This window comes from Phoxinus phoxinus (genome assembly GCF_949152265.1).
Source record: "Phoxinus phoxinus genome assembly, chromosome: 5".
Lineage (NCBI taxonomy): Eukaryota > Metazoa > Chordata > Actinopteri > Cypriniformes > Leuciscidae > Phoxinus > Phoxinus phoxinus.
The window spans coordinates 14,815,829-14,832,986 of record NC_136880.1 but is presented as its reverse complement, the minus strand read 5'-3'; the positions used below and the strand labels follow the sequence as shown (position 1 = coordinate 14,832,986).

The 17,158-nt window shown below is 39.2% G+C and overlaps 1 protein-coding gene across 1 annotated transcript in view; it reads right to left on the bottom strand.

The window, feature by feature from the left end:
• Positions 1-815: 815 nt before the first annotated feature.
• Positions 816-17,158, bottom strand: part of mier1b (mesoderm induction early response 1b, transcriptional regulator) — a 32,464-nt gene continuing 16,121 nt past the window's right edge. The window contains exons 10-13 of the mRNA XM_079614270.1: positions 16,221-16,315; positions 15,832-15,959; positions 3,026-3,153; positions 816-2,883 (exon numbers count right to left, since the gene is read on the bottom strand). Coding sequence (XP_079470396.1) covers positions 2,594-2,883; positions 3,026-3,153; positions 15,832-15,959; positions 16,221-16,315 — 641 coding nt within the window. The 3' untranslated portion in view covers positions 816-2,593. The remainder of the gene's footprint in view (positions 2,884-3,025; positions 3,154-15,831; positions 15,960-16,220; positions 16,316-17,158) is intronic.

The window sequence follows — 17,158 nt, the reverse complement described above, 5'->3', positions numbered from 1 at the left end:
CTATTTTCTTTGTTGCATTATTTTCCTGTTATCTCTTCCTGTTGAAACAATCTTTAATGTAAAAAGTGCTATATAAATAAGTGTGACGGACACACACTAACGTTTGATATCATTTGAAACGTCTCAGTGCGACTGGTGCAATGGTTTCATCCACACTACAGTAGACTTTTATAACAAAAAGGTTATGTTGGTCGACCTTTTGGAATATTTTTACCACTCTGCTCATCAGACTGTTAGCAAAGACAGGGAGTAGGACTAATAGAAAGAATTAGTAAAGGAAAATCCTGTCATCATTTACTCACCCTCAAGTTTCTTCGAACCCGTGTGAATTTCTTTCGTCTGCTGAACACAAAAGAAGATATTTTGAAGAATGTCGGCAAGCAAACAGTTGATGGACCCCATTGATCTCCATAGTATTTTTTTTCCTACTATAGAAGTCAATGGGGCCCAGGGTGAGTAAATGATGACAGAAGTGAACTATTGAAATTTGAGCTCTTTTATAAATTCGAATCAGATGAAATAACAAAATCCATTTTCTTTTGTTTATTCTGTTCTAATTTAATGAGAGCCAAACTGAAATAAGGGTTTTGCATTGAAGTCCTAATAAAAGACAGAAGACAAGGGAACCTTCTGTGACACTACTGGAATCGCCATTGCATTCTGGTGTAGTATTTCCATTGCTCAGTAAATTCACAATAACATATATTAGATTTATGGCAGTGGATCGACTTAAGTCTGTTCATCGATTTAAATAAACACGTCTCTGCACTACTCCAAAAATACCATCAGTAATGAACCAGTGCGGATTACAAACTCATTGCTATTTAAGATGTATTTAATGCATAAGTTCTGATCAGAATGAGTGCATACATCGCACTCTAGACCATTTCAAATAAGATGAATGCTACAGTCACATACATGAAGCTAAAGAACTCTTCAAATGGTGACACTCAACACAAATGACAATAAATAAGCCAATGAAGATGACCAGAGGAAATATAGCACCGTGATTTCTGAAGTGTGAATGAACATCTTCCACAGGACGAGGTGTAAAAGCGAGTGCATGTTTATAAAGGAGTACTGGAGCTGTATTACGGTGAATTCCTGTCAAAATACTCAAATATTGATATTCAAATGTGGTTATGGATATATCTGTGGCCACAAGATCCAGTTTCCATGTTTCATTAATTAAAAACATTGCAATAAACATGGCTCTAGGGAAGCACAACTTGATAAATCCAACTGACCCACAAACAGTAAAAAAAAAAAAAAAACATTGTTTTTGGTCAAAGATATTCCATAAATTCCTCTGGGCCGTTTTATAAATTTGGAGTAAATATTTGCATTGATTTGAATGATATAACTATTAATTCTTAGTGCTTTTAAAACTGTTGGCTGAAACATGTTACTTAAATTCACTGTTATTGGTCATTCTGTTATAGTTTGTTGGGTACAAACCGTATAATTATCCAGTTTCATTAATTGCAAGAACAGCTTCTGAATATCATGTACAAAATACACAAAAAAGTAAAATCTAAAGATGGATTTGCAGTGCGAATATCAAATCAATAAGTGCAAGAAATCTATTCGAGCGTCTTTTACCATCATAAACACTGAGAAATGCCCACGGGTACTGTCAATAACATGCCCTCTAATCATTTTTCATTTTCAAAAGAAAAATTATATTTTGCTTAAAGAAAACGAAGCCCATTTTAGAGCTATAACATTTTTGAATATTCTTATTACATTCATGTGAAAATATGTACATAGAAAAGTATTTGTATATCACGGTAGTATTTAAAACATTTTTTTACTTGTCTTTGTCTTTATTTATGGCAGTTGTAGTTTTAAATGAATCATTGTGTCCAGACTGGGTGATATTTTTCCTCAATGTATTACAGTAATTATGAGAAATGAAGGAGAATGACTAAAACATTAGATACCGTTAGGTATAATGCTAAATAATGGTCCCAAAAATGGGCTTCATTTCCTTTACACTATTAAAAAATACCAACAAAACAATGAAAAGTAAACAGATTCACTCAGTTAATAGAAAATACAACTAACAAACCAATTTTCTGGACACTTTACAAACACAAAGCTTAGGAGGAGTGATTCCATTGGCTTATTTATTTTTTCTACATCTGTGGGGAGCTCGCAGTACGCCTCCACTAACACAAACCGGCGGAGCAGTGAAACATTAGCATATAATGTAAACCAAAACACAACTCGATTTGCCTGGAGACATACTGGCCCCGCCCTAAACACAAGAGACCACGCCCACCAGCATTCAGCCTCGTGTATTACGTGTAATGGCTTATACAGCATATTCACCCATTGTCAAAATGTCTCAATAAAAAATATAAATATCTTGTTGATAAAAAAATATCAGAAAAATTCCATTACATATAGAATATACATTTCTCTGTAAAATGGTTTCTTGAAAAAGGAGCATTAATCAGCTGTGGTTGGGTTTGGAGGGTGGTGTTTTTGGAGCAGCTCAGCTTTGGGTTTAGGGTGGATAGGATTGAGAGGTGTCACAGCCCTGTCCCATCTCCCCAGTTTAAGATTTTGGCCTGACCTTTGGTCTTGTTCAGTCTTCTTTTACCCTGGAAGGGTCCGTCTCAACCTGGGCCAGTGACTCTGATTCTGTCCGGCACTTTTTTGTTGGTCTGTCTAGGCTCTGGCAGTCATGTTGGTGATTCACTGAGCCATTTCTGTCCGAGTTGTGAGTGTCTGTAAGGTCACAGCCGTTGGAGTCCAGATGATCTGCGAGTAGACTGTGTTTAGATGCTCCGTTCGACTGAACAGATTCACTCTTCAGCTCATTCACACTACTCAACATCTGTGTGGCGACCGCACTGGAGCTGTGACTGGTGAGTCCTGAATTGAGAACCACAGAGACGGGCTTTAATGCATAGTTGTAACAAACGATTCAAACACACTTCATTCTACTTTAATCCAACCTAAGAGGCACAGAAGCATTTCAAATTAGTGTGTAAGAAACGGACACTATGTACTGTACCGTTGTGGCTGCTAGTCTCCTCTCGCTCTGATTGGCTGGTGCTGCTGCTGGAGGCGGCAGGAAGAGGCGTGGCTGCTCGACTGGAGGCAGTGCTTTCTGTTTCATCTAGAAGTCTGTCCATGTAATCCCTACCCCCCAAAAAAACACACACACACCTTATTTTGAGAAACAGCAGACACAAAAATGACTCTTACTTTCAAGAGTGTTCACCCTTTACAAAAACCAACCAACACTACAAGTTACAACATAATCTTTCTGTCAGGACCACTGTCGTCCAATACGATTGACAGTTAGCATACAGTTTGAATTGGCAGTATGGTTCTGTTCTGGACGAGAACTCCCTGCTCTTAATTCTCGTCCAGAACAGAACCATACCGCCAATTCAAACTGTGAGAGCAGCAATAACCCCCCTTATGCTGTGTTCACACCAAACGCGAATAGAGCGTCAAATAGTCACGAAATGTAGTTTTAAGAGTTGTTCAGTCGAGAATGTAGTTGTTTAAAGCTCAAATCTGTGGTTTGTTTATAAAGATAGCGCCTATTTAAAAAATTGGATCTGACGAGTTGTGAGATCCAGGCGATCACCGGGCGCTCAGCGCTCATGTAACCCGCCTGGAACAGCCTTACCTCGGCTAGTCCTCTTGACGTTTGCCGCTGGTGCACATTCATAGTTAACATCTGAACAAAGTCATTCCTTCTTTCACGCGGGCATTTAGCATAGACTGTAAAAAAATATGGACGTAGTGTCCGTGACGTCACCCGTAGGTTTCTGAAGAGCATTTTTGAAGCCTAAAGTGGGCGGAGTCGGCTAGCGCAATCTTGACCTTGCGTCACCGCTCGTCACTCCCGGATAACAGAATATGGGCAAAGAGGCGGAGCTGAGGAGCCTGGCTATCTGAAACCACACCCACCTAGCGCGACGTTATGAAGTTAGCTCGGGCCGGGTTGGGAGCTAATGCTATATGCTACTCACAGTACCAAGTCTGAGACTGCACAGCGCCTCGCACTAAAGTGACAGTTGATGATTAAAATCAGAATGCCAATTAAAAGGTCTTGTTTTTGCCCTTCGAAATATTATAATAGTTAAAAGACATAACGTTAGCTACAAGTGAGACAAGTGTATCGTGAATCTGTAGCTATTCTGCTAGTTGAAAATGTATTATGCAGTAACTTTACAATATATTACTCTGAGAGTGTGTGTGTGTGTGTGTGTGTGTGTGTGTGTGTGTGTGTGTGTGTGTGTGTGTGTGTGTGTGTGTGTGTGTGTGTGTGTGTGTGAACAACATCCCAGAAGATCCCTCCACCTGGAGGGACATATCGCTGCTCCCCACTATATACAAGGTATTTATGAAGTGTATTCTAAGCCGAATTTTACCCTGGCTGGTGGAATCTGGAACATTGACAACAAAACAAAAAGCATACATAGAGAGGCAGGGAATGAATGAGCATGTATTCTGTTTGAAGACTGCCATTGATGATTTTAAACATGAATCCTCCCGTTTCTATGCGGTATTCCTCGACTTCCGAGACGCTTTTGGCTCTCTACCTCATAGCGTAATGATTCATTCCCTTGAGGAAATAAAACTGCCGGAACAGTATATACATATAATCAAGAATGTATACGACAATTCCTTTCTACAAGTGATTTGCGGACATCAACTAACGAAACCGGTTAAACTTGAAATTGGGATTAAGACGGGGTGTCCCTGGAGCGCTGTGAATTTCATAGTGGCCTTAAACCACTGGTTGAAATGGTTATGCCTCCTCTCCCCGCCTGGTATTACATCTCCAAACCCAGTTCAGGCTTTTGCTGATGACGTCCTCATAGTATCAAGAGAGGAGAACGTCATTACCAACATGCTGTTATACACCGATCGCTTCCTGCAATGGTCTGGACTTAAAGTTAAGAACAACAAATGTGCGGTGTTTTACGAACGACGCAGCGGTGGCAATAGATGGTATAGAGCCAAGTATGATCAGCCTCCATCATTCACAATCGCTGGAAGCACAATCAGAGTTTATTCAAGACATGAATCATACAATTATCTAGGACACATGTTTAATGTTGCAGGAGAATGGCAAGAGCAAGTGAGCGATATCTGTAAGGAATACTCCATCAGATTAGACTTGATAGACCAGTGTCCTCTACCGACCTGTATGAAACTCCAAGCGGTTCGGGATATAGCTCTGTCTAAAATTCAACATCTGTTTGCCAATGTTCACATTGCTAAGAAACATCTGACGGAGCTGAACAATAAGACCGTGCAGCTGGTAAGAAAATGGTTAAGTCTCAACACACACACAACAAGAAGTATTCTCTTTATGAACAAATCAGAAGGGGGACTGGGGATTCCCAACATCGAATGGATTTATACAGCTACCAGAATAAACCATTTACTGCACATGCTGAATAACGATGACCTTACAGTTCGCGAAGTTGCCCGGCGCTCACTGCTGCTGGATCTAAGCAAACGTAAGGTCCCCTATGCTGCAGATGGAGAACCAGGTTTCCTTGGCTTCCGAAAGAAACCTAGCGGAAAGCTGGACACCAGGGCTACAGGATTTGGAGTACGTTCGGATTGGCCCGATCTGAATGACTTGTGCAGCAACAACAATATACAGCTGAACTGGGCGCATACTGGCGGGGAGCAGGTAAATATCAGTGAGGGGCAGATTATGGATCTAAACGTGTATGCTGAGGCAACTATACATCACACTGGAACCAGTAAGAAGCTGAACAGCCGGACGTGCAGGTATGAAATCCTCCAATATTTTCAAGCGCAGCAGCGCGATTATTGGGTTAACCTGCGCCTTCAAGGTAAACTCGCTGGCCTGCAGTGCGCGGACCATACAGTCTCACACTCTGCGTTACAAAATTCAGCCGTTAACGGAGGTATCCTAAAATTTGTTATTAAAGCTCGGCTGCAAACTCTTCCGTCTAAATACAATCTCGCCCTGTGGTTTCCAAAACACCACGAACCATTCTGCTTACTACACAGCGATAGGACAATGGAATCTACAGCGCACATAATGAACGGGTGCCCTGCGTTTAAAGGACTTTACATCGCGCGCCACGATCGCATCGTAAATATAACAGCTCAAGAACTGCGCAAAGTTTCTGGACAAAGTGCAATACACACAAACAAGACTGTTCAAACTAGCTGGTTTTCAAATCTGAATAATAATATAAACTCTCTTAGAAGTGTCCTCAGGGAATACCCAAATACTCCAGACATTGTAGTCGTTAATGAGCTTTCTAAGAGTATTCTGATTTTGGAAGTGGGCTGTTGTTTTGATGCTTATATGGATTTGTGTTTTTCTGAGAAAATGTTAAAGTACCAGTCATTAACCAATGCTTTGGCAGTGTGTGGTTACAGGATCAAATTGATCATCTTAATCTTTGGCAGTTTGGGACATGTGCATAGATTATGTGTCAGAGGCTTGCAGATTGCTGGACTGAGTAAGAAGACCTCTAAGCAAACAGCCAAATACTGTTCTGTGTCAGCAATCATAGGCAGTCTGCATGTGTGGAGAAGGCGATGTCACCTTTATCCATAGCCTATGTAATTATTTATTCATGTGGTTGGGACTATTAGCATTGTTTGTATTGTCTGGTGAAACACAACAGGCTCTTTGTGAATATTTGGATGCTGTGTTGTTTTAATCAGTATTGGTCATTCCAAATAAAATAATCAAGTGTGTGTGTGTGTGTGTGTGTGTGTGTGACCGTGATTGTGTGCATACATGTCAGTCAATCTTTTTTTACAGTCTATGGTCCGTCACAGCGCGGCATCGCTCGTCAAGTTCGTAAAAGTGCTGTACAGGAGCATGACAATCACAGGTGCAAATAAACAAATATAAAGCATTACAAAGAACAACATTAGCCTGAGTTTCCAAAAGAGATTTAGGGCGCTTTCACACTTGGTTCGATTGCCTGTTCCGAACCCGAGTTCGATTGCTCCCCCCTCCGCCCTCCCCCGATGGACTGTGTTCACATTATATTATTTGTATCAGAACCGCGGTAGGCTTGCGTCATCAAGCTGCAGCTGGCGCGTAATCGTGTTGCTTGGTAACCGGCGCCGCTATGAATGAAAATGCGTCAAAATAGATAGAATTGCTCGCTTCGCATTTGTTCTTCTTCTTTTTTTTAAACCTTTGGTTTTGTTTTCAAAGAAAAGATACAGAAACACACTTGCGTTTGTCTGCCACAAATGTACTAAAATCGTTCCAAAGACAGCGGGCTGTCCGCCGAAGACAATTTTTGCGGAGGCAACAGGCAAGCATAAATCATCTCTCTGCTTGCAGTGCGTCAATCCCGCTTTTCGTCAAGGTAAGTGACACGCGCGCACTGACGAATGTCCTGTCGACCACATTATACAGTGTACGTCATCAATAGCGGTTCACTTCCGTGATTCGGTACGATTGCGTTCATATCAGCAGCAAACCGTACTGGAGTTCACATGAACCGTACCCCAGACCACCCTTTTTAAGCGGATTTGAGTACGGTTCGCGCGTGCGCACCCGAGTTCGGAAGACAGCGTTTACATCATCCAAACGAGCCAAACTCTGACGTCATTCGAACCCGGGTGCGCACCAAAAGTGCTAGTGTGAAAGCGCCCTTACAAACCGACAAGGAAGGAGCTACTCTAAGGGGGCTTTCACACCGGGCTCGTTTGCCGCGGTCCGAGCCCGAGCGCGATTGTTCCTGGCGCCCCCTGCAGCGTTGGTCTGGTTTCACACTCAACTTGATTCTATTGAACCCTGGTGCGTTTACGTGCATCTTACGTCATCGCAAACGTGCACGGCGCATGATAGAAAACAGAACGCGGGTCAATTTATTGTTTTTCATTCATTCTGTGTTATTATGCGCAGATGAGTGAACAACACGGGTTTACTGTGTGTATCGCATAAGGTGGCCTTCTGCTGCTTGCAAACGGACTCTTTTGAGGAAACAGTGGATTTCCAAATTTGTTGCCCTGACTCCACACGCCATGCACGAATACACTCCAGCAATGCCTCTAGCAATGGACTGTAAGTTTAGATCACCAGATCTTAAAACTTCTGAAAGGACTTTAGTTCAGACAGATTAGAAAAAAGTTAATAACTAATGATCTTTGCAACAGAAGTGAATCAATCAAAACTAGCTTTAGCTGGACAATAACTTTATTCTAGAGCTGCTGTAAAGCCAAGACAATCTCTGTTCCTGTAATTTCCTGTTATCGATGTAAAGCTGCTTTGAAACAGCGCTATATAAATAAAGGTGACTTGACTTGACAGATAGATAAATAGGAGCTATATTATGTGATATTTATACAAAAATAAGAGAATTTTAAAATTAATCCTAAAATGAACTGGCAACCAATGTAGAGCTTTTTTCAGACACAAAGTGTTTAATTTTAGATAGTAGTCGAAGCTAAAAAAAAAAAAAAAGGCAACAACAGAGGAATCGTGTTTAATGTTAGCTGACTATCCAAGAAAACACCAAAGTTCTGTACTCACTGGGAATTAAAAACAGAAAGATTTCACAGGTCGATGTTATTGACTTCAGGTTTGTCGGATGAGCCAAAAACTATAACCTCGGCCTTGGATTCATTTAAAGATAGAAAATGACAAGCTAACCAAAGCTTTACCTCATTCAGACACGCTAACAAAGGTTGTATTGCCGAGAACGAGGAGTCGTTTCTTTTTAAGCAGATAAACCTGAGTGTCATCCACATAGAAGTGGAAAGATCAGTAGAATTGAACCCAAGGAAAGCATGTTAAGAGAGAAGCGCGAATGTGCCAGAACAGAGCCCTGGGGGGAGTCCAGCAGAGGAGGTCAAATTGCTTATCCTGACAGAAAAATATCTGTCTGATAAATTTAAACCAGTTAAGAACGAAACCTTATCGCCCCACATAGGATTCTAATCTAGATCAAAGTAACGAGCAATCAACAGTCAAATCTCAAAGAACCAGAACCACAGAATCACCAGCATTATTAACCCATAAAGCATTGAGTACTCACAGATTCATTGCTGCGAAAAGACTTAAAACCTGATTTAAAAATTAAAAGATATGATTGTTGTTTAAAAATGACTGAAGTTGACAACTTAACGTTTTCCCAATATCTTAGAGATAAAAGGAATGACAGAAATAGGTCGGAAATTAAAACAGATGTGCCTAGAGAAGGCTTCTTGAGTAAAGGAGTAACACTGGCCAATTTTAGGCAGGCATGGACAGAACCAGTTAGTAAACAGTTGTTCAGGAAGGATTACAGACCTAGGCCAACAGACACGATTTAAAATACTGAGGGTGCATCACATCATGAGGGCAGAAAGAGGGTTTAAGGGTGGGAATTATTTATTTAAGGGATTGTAGGGAAATGGAATTAAAAACCTCCCAGGAGACTTCAAGATCAGAAAGAGAAAACCCATGGGTGAGCACTAGGTCCAGAGTGACTATGGATTCGAGTAGGATCCTTTCCTTTGCTAAAATGACTGCTTTGGGTTTTGTACACAAAAAAGTTATATATTCTTAATGAATTATACCATATCAGCAGAGGTGGGTAGAGTATCCAAAAACTGTACTCAAGTAAAAGTACAAGTAATTATAGAAATATTTACTCAAAGTAAAAGTAACAATCTTAATAGTTAATTGAGTAAGAGTAAAAAAGTATCCAATGAGAAAACTACTCAAGTAGCTAGTTACTAGTTACTTCGGATCATAGGCCTATATATATGACATATATAAATATATATATAAAACATGATATTATTTAGATATTTTTTATTTAAATTACTATTATTATCATAATTAGATAGGCTATCTTTGCCACAAAAACAGAAGAGACAAGCATTATTTCTGCCATCTGTAGCCCGAGAATCATTGCCTGTCCTTTGGTTTGTATAATAGTAACTTATACAACTACAGTTGGATTATTAGACAATGTCGAAATATAGTGAATCTACAGAGTTTTGCATTTAAAGGCATGTAAATGGAACATTGACACAGAGAAGAAAGAGTTAAAACTCTTCACATGTGCTCGCGCTGACCGCTACTGGACAACTGAAACGAAACGACGATCAAACGCACATCGACGGATCTTCTTCTGTCTGTTCTCCAAAATGTAGCTAATGTATATTTCTGAAAGCATGTTTAAACTGGTCAACAGTGTCTAAGGCAGGCAAAGGCATTCGTTTTCAAGTTGCGTTCGCATGCACGCGACTGCGCAATACACACACATTACCGCGGGATGGCGGGTGTTCATTTCATAGGTGGACAACGGTAGCTTATTTATTGTATAAAGTAATGTATATGTCCAAAAAACGGGTAATGTCATACTTTGAAGTAGTGCTATCATATCGTAATAATCTGTTTGGTTGTAAAATGTATTAGCCTACCTGAATTAAATTAAATCGAATATCGTCCTGTGGAACGATATTCGTTCCACAGGATATATCGTCCTCAGCATACGAAGATGTTCAACTAATAGAGATCTTCATCTCTGGCAAAAATTATGCATTTGCAGATTTGCTTTCACTTGACTGTAGGCTACTGTAGTAGGTCCACAGCCACTTAATCAACGCTCTTGATGTTCTTAAATCTTCCTGTTACGAGTGTGAATTGAAAGCGCTTCAGACGATTCAGTGCGTGCAGGAAACTGAACAGATCATACTGATTCGCGAACCGATTTAGACATCTGACAACTTGGTTGATGAAGTCTTTGAACAGAATCGACTCAAAAGAGTGATTCATTTGTGAATTGAGCATCGCTCAAGCCCAGAAAAAAGATACAGCGCGCTTGGAACAAACTACGCATTTAACAACACGTAGGCCTATTGCATTAAAATAAAGTAACGAGAGGAACGTCGCTCAACGTAACAAAGTAAAAGTACCGTTTTTTTTATTAGAAATGTACTCGAGTAAAAGTAAAAGTACCCACATTTAAATCTACTCTTAAAAGTAAACATTTTCCCAAAAAATACTCAAGTAAATGTAACGAAGTAAATGTACTTCGTTACTACCCACCTCTGCATATCAGTATTAAAAAGATCAGATTCCATGTGGTTTGTACTGTTTGCAGTTCTCGCGCGAGACTGGAATTGTTATTAAAAATTATAGCCTGCAAGAAGATTGCGATCCTAATTGTTTGTGCGCTGATTTTCAGCGAATATGAGAAAAGGAAAAACAGATTATGCAGGAGGAAATGTTTGGGGAGACGCGGGGAGCAAGGATTGTGTGCTCTGCAAAGAGAGAATCATTTTGCAATGTGCTGCTGGTCAAGCAAATGTTTGTGCTTTGTTTCTGTTTGATATAATTGTAAATATATCTATTAAAATACTGATATTCTGGTCTATAATTCTCCCCGAACATCCCGCTATCCTGTATCTTGCTCTCTCATTGGCTGTAGGTCATCGCCGATGTAGTTTTTAGTCAGAACACATTCACACAGCAGGATTTTGAATCGGCGATTCTCTCAGACTGCGTCATTGATTGTCACTGACGTGAACGAGCACTGATTTGCCTATGAATTCGGGCATGTGTCGGCGATCTCGCAAAACCTGTCGGCGAGTGGAAATCGGGCCTAAAATCGTTCAGTGTGAGCGATTGCATAACTGGTTCTGTTCCTGTTCCTCAAGATGCCTTCTTTAGACACATCTGTTTCAAACAATTATCTTCCAATCTCTGTGGTTCCCTTTATCTCCAAGGTACGGGAAAAAGTTGTGTTGTGCCAACTTCAGTCATTTTAAATAAGAAGGTTTTAAACCTTTTAAGTTTCACAGCACTGAATCTGTAGCCTGGCTCCGCCCTCCAACGTACTTCCGCTCAATTTTCATTTTCCTTCAGTACTACGTCTGGGCTTGAACCCTATATTCTTGGGTTTCTCCGATACATTTTTTGCGAACAGAGGGAGTGGCTGAGAACGATGACGTTGAGGTCGTGCGCTAGTTTGAGTTGACAAACGTCACGAGACTCACAACCAAACATTAGCGATTGGTTACGGCAGATCCAGAGTGGCTCTGGGCAGATCCAATAGTTTTAAACTTCAACAGAGTACCCGCTTACAAGTAAGTTAACGCTTGTCAATGGAGAGTGGCCAGACTCTCTGTACAAATGAAATGTACGAGAGTCTGGTAGGACCAGGTTACTGAATCTGCTCAGTTGAGAGTCTTAAATGATATTTTTGTTGCTACTGATGTTGGTGACTGTGATTTTAGTTCTCTTAGACTTATCTGCAGCTTTCGATACTGTCGATCACACATTGCTCCTATCTAGACTAGAATCCCGTGTGGGGCTAATAGATTCAGTTCTTAATTGGTTTGAATCTTATCTATCTGAGAGGTCTATCTATCTGTGTCAGGATTGGCAATTTTCCCTCTGCTGCCCCCTTGAATCTGGACTTCCTCAGTTTCTTGCATTCAGTCTTAAAGGGACAGCAGCCTTATAAATCTGTTGCTGTGTTTTACTGTTAATAAAACTACAAAAGACAAAGTAATCACTCGCTGCTATTACTTTTGTAATTTTATAAAGATTCATCTATATTTAATTTACACAATGATGAATGTGCAGTATTATTTCACATTTGATTACTTTATTCAAATGAAGTTCCTGAAAACTACTGTTAGACCTACCTGAAAACCCCCCAAAACAGCGGTTTATTTCATTTGTAGCTTTTCTTTGTACTATTGTATTTATTTTTATTTGTTCATTTTTATTACTGACTACTTATTTGTCTCGTGGGCTGAATTTTAGCCCCAGTCTAGCTCTGCTGGCAACCTCGCAATCGTCATGCTGTCTTTGCTATGAGGAAAAATGCGTTGATTATCTGAAAACACCGGCAAACATGCATGTTAGAGTTCAGCGATCTCCACTGTGATCTTTTGCTCAAATGAAAGTGTAATACAGCCATCTTTACATGGCTTTACATTGTTTGCGCTGCTTGCTGTGACTAAATCTACAATGAACTTTAATAAATCTGAACATGGATCTCTATTACAATGTTTGTGATTGTGGCGGCTGAATAAATGCACTGTGCCACAATGCAAGCTCATTTCTGTTGTTGTTTTGATAGAGAAAAACATAATCAAGAATTATTGGAGTTAATATTAGGAATTTTACTGGATTAGCTTTTGAGAGAAACTTCTTATACTAGGTTTCTTATTGTAATTAGTGTTCATTTGTATGATAAATATAATACATTAAGAAACTAGATTAAGGCGAGACACAGCAGGCAAAAACATTGTGTGTGTTTTTTCCACTGGTCAATTTTGAGATTTTGGGCTATTTGTCTTCAATAACATGTCTTCTTTCAGACTTGTGGTGAAAAAAAGTCCAAAATACACATTTAGGTTTTTAGTTTACTACACTTTGTCTGTTTGCGTCTGTAGATTTCTCCTATATTCAACAAAAGTTGGCGTTATAAATCATCGCGCTGCTACGCGATCGCTGTCTGCACCCTGTCATCATCACACCGTTGGAAAGCTCTCTCTCTCTCTCTCTCTCCTGTACAATGCTGTCGGATCCAAATATGGTCATTTCCTTTTTTATCAGCAACCAATCGTAAAAGTACAATGGGGCATTTAACTCTAAAAGCGAAATCTCATTGGCTGATGTCAATTTCTGACAACATGATTCTCAAAATGGGTTTTTTCTCATACTCTGAGCCAGGAATCTCCACTTCAGCATCAACACACCAAACATTCCAGTTGTGTTCCTATCTATATTCTTAAGGCATTTACAGAGGGGTTTGTTCATATATCATTCAGATTCTGATGTATACGTTATACCTAAAAATGGGGCGAAACTGGATTTATTATGGCTGTTTTTTCTGATTAATGGAGTGATAAAAAGAGATCCCCTCTGTAAAAACCTTTGACTCTAATATGTCAACAAAATGAAACAAGAATTTTGAATCTGGCTTTATCCGATGTTCAGATTTATCTTCTGGAAATATATGCAAATTAGCGCATATTTAATTACATACTACCTAATTTGCATATTTAAATATAAATATTCTAAAAACTTGTAATACAAAATATATTTGTCTTAATGTCAGTAATCAACTGGGGAAGTTTCATGCTGATATCTATTAGTTTTTTATTTATTTTTTCCCCTGGGGTGTCTCCCTTAAATAAAATAAACCATGTGAGCTGACCAAGCGGCAACCTCCCTGTCTCTCTCTTGAAACCAACACGGAAGTGAATTAAACGGCAATTCATCGACTGGCCGCTTCAGGCTGGCTGCAGAAGTGGGTCAAATCTGTATCTCCCCCATGTTAAAATGCCCAACTTTACAGCAGAAAAAAACATGTTTACAGCCTGGTTCTCTATGTGGCTTTGGTCTATACAGCTAATTTTGCCCTTCATAACAACTGTGACGGAGGTGCATTTTTTTATAACTCACCCGTTTAGTCGATTAATATTTAAAGTTCTGCAAAATTAAGGGTGTGTCCACTTTTGAGTGACAGGTGGATTCCCAATTATGTCAATGCTAGCCGGTTAGCCGTCACTTCACCTCAGCAAATTCCAGCTGCTGAACTTGCCATCTCTGCCGTGTTTGTGCTTTTTTTCGGGATTATTTCATATAATTTAATACACCCATTACTTCGCCCACGGCTTTGGATTCCGCCGTTGTCGTCGAGTATCGTTCGAGAGAACAACCAGCGCTGTATTCCAGTTGTTTTCCTCTGTGAACATCCACTAATGGATGTCTGACAATTTTGTTGCTTTTTGGAGTTTTCAGATTTAAAAACGTCTATAGATATAATGGCTACACTCGTTCTGCGGTGCCGTTGCTCTGGAACAGATTAGCCTATAACATGCTTATGTACCGTCAGATGAAATCCTGCAGGTGTCTGTTTCTCCGTCCATGCAATAAATGCACATTCTTGAATGAGCGCGTATTTCTAGCGCATTTAACGTTACTTGAACTTCATAGGTAATATATCTTTGTTTTGACCCATTTGAGAATTGAGATGCGGCCAAAATCAGAATTTAAAATGGACTGAATAATAAAGCTCTCTACGAACTTGACGAGCGATGCCGCGCTGTGACGGACCATAGACTGTAAAAAAAGAGTGACTGACATGTATGCACATAATCACGGTCACACACACTCTCAGAGTAATATTGTAAAGTTACTGTATAATACATTTTCAACTAGCAGAATAGCTGTACAGAATCATGATACACAGTCTCACTTGTAGCTATGTCTTTTAATTATTATAATATTTCGAAGGGCAAAAACAGGACCTTTTATTTGGCATTCTGATTTTAATCATCAACTGTCACTTTAGCGCGAGCCCCTGTGCAGTCGCAGACTTGGTACTGTGAGTAGCATATAGCATTAGCTCCCAAGCCTGAGCTAACCATGGAGCTAACTCCATAACGTCGCGCTAGGTGGGCGTGGTTTCAGATAGCCAGGCTCCTCAGCTCCGCCTCTTTGCCCATATTCTGTTATCCGGGAGTGACGAGCGGTGACGCGAGGCCAAGATGGTGACAGCCGCTCCGCCCACAAAGGTGACGGCCGGCTTCAAAAATGCTCTTCAGAAACCTACGGGTGACGTCACGGACACTACGTCCATATTTTTTTACAGTCTATGGAGCTGACATTTTCTTGCTTATGTGAAACAATTCTGATGAAATGTAAAATATATTTTTTTTAAATGACAATAATCGTGATTATAATTTGAGCAAAATAATCATATCATTTTAACCATTATTGTGCAGTCCTATTGCATAAATCCAGCCTAAGGATTGGAATAAGGATGTTCAGATTGTCTAACTTATTTTGTTATTGCATCAAGACTGGAAAAATGCGATACTTACGTTACTCCTGGATGAAGGTTGTATTTCCTTTTTCCAAGCCTAGTTTGTTGTGCAAAGAAATCATACCGCTCCGACTTCTTCCACATGTAATAAAAAGCCACACAATCTCCGACAGACCGAGTTCTGACCTGAAATTGGACAAGGTTTGCTAAACACAAGGTTTGAATTGCCCATCTAGTGGCCCATATACTTATTTAGCAGAGAAAACGGCTAGACACATTTAAGAGCCCCACAGGTATTTATTTATTTAGTTTGTTAACATAAACATTGAAATGTCAATACTGGATTGTGAAGGTGGCCAATATGGATTGACATTCCTCAAGTGCAAATTAAGTGATTTGCCGATTGGAATAAATTTGTTATTATGAATGCCATAAAATGAGCACTACCTTGTTGGCCTGGATAAAATGAAAGTCTTTTCCGTAAGCTTTTAATCCTTGTTCAAAATTCCTGCATTCTTCCTCTGACCAAATAGATAGTTCCTCTGTAAGAAAGATTAAACAAAGCAATACATATCAGATTAAGGCCGTCAATGGATGAAACCTTTAATTGTGAATCATTTTTTTGTATGGAACATATTCAGTTTCTTTTAAAAGAAAATACATACTTTATACTTGTATACAATTTGTGTGCATTTCAAAGTTCTTCTTTTTTAGAAGTCAGTTTTTTTAAAATTACTTATACATATTTTTTGCATGACAGTCCTCGTAACTGCACAGTCCTCGTACACCTTCATTCTATACAGTGATCTTTCAACAGATATCCACATAAATCAAGTTTATACTACTAATCAAACACAAACACAAGCTTTATGTGTGCTTAAACACGGAATAGGCATATACTCCACCCACCCGCATATTGAAGTAATTAAATTAATATAAACGTGCGATTAGTCGACAAATGGCTTAAATGAACGACTAGTCGACTAGAAAAATCTTTAGTTGGGGCAGCCCTAGTTAAATCTGATTTTGTTGCATTGAACTGAATGAAGAATAATATATTTACAGTTTGATAACTGATTAGTTTGATATGAATTGATATTTAGTATTATTTTTATATATTTTCTTTCTAATTTTGGTGTGTTACTTTAAATAAAAAAGTGGTTATTTTATTTTATTGGTTTGTATTTTTTTATTCATATTTAGTCAAATTATTGAATTTTTTTTAAAGTCTACTAACAATACAATTATACAAAAATTAAATAAAATAAGAAATTAATAATTATTTTTAAAAAGGTAATTTCAATATATTTTCTGTACAATTTTGGTGTGTTACTTTAAATACAAGTGTGGTTATTTTGTTTCATTGGCTTGTTTGTATTTTTTTC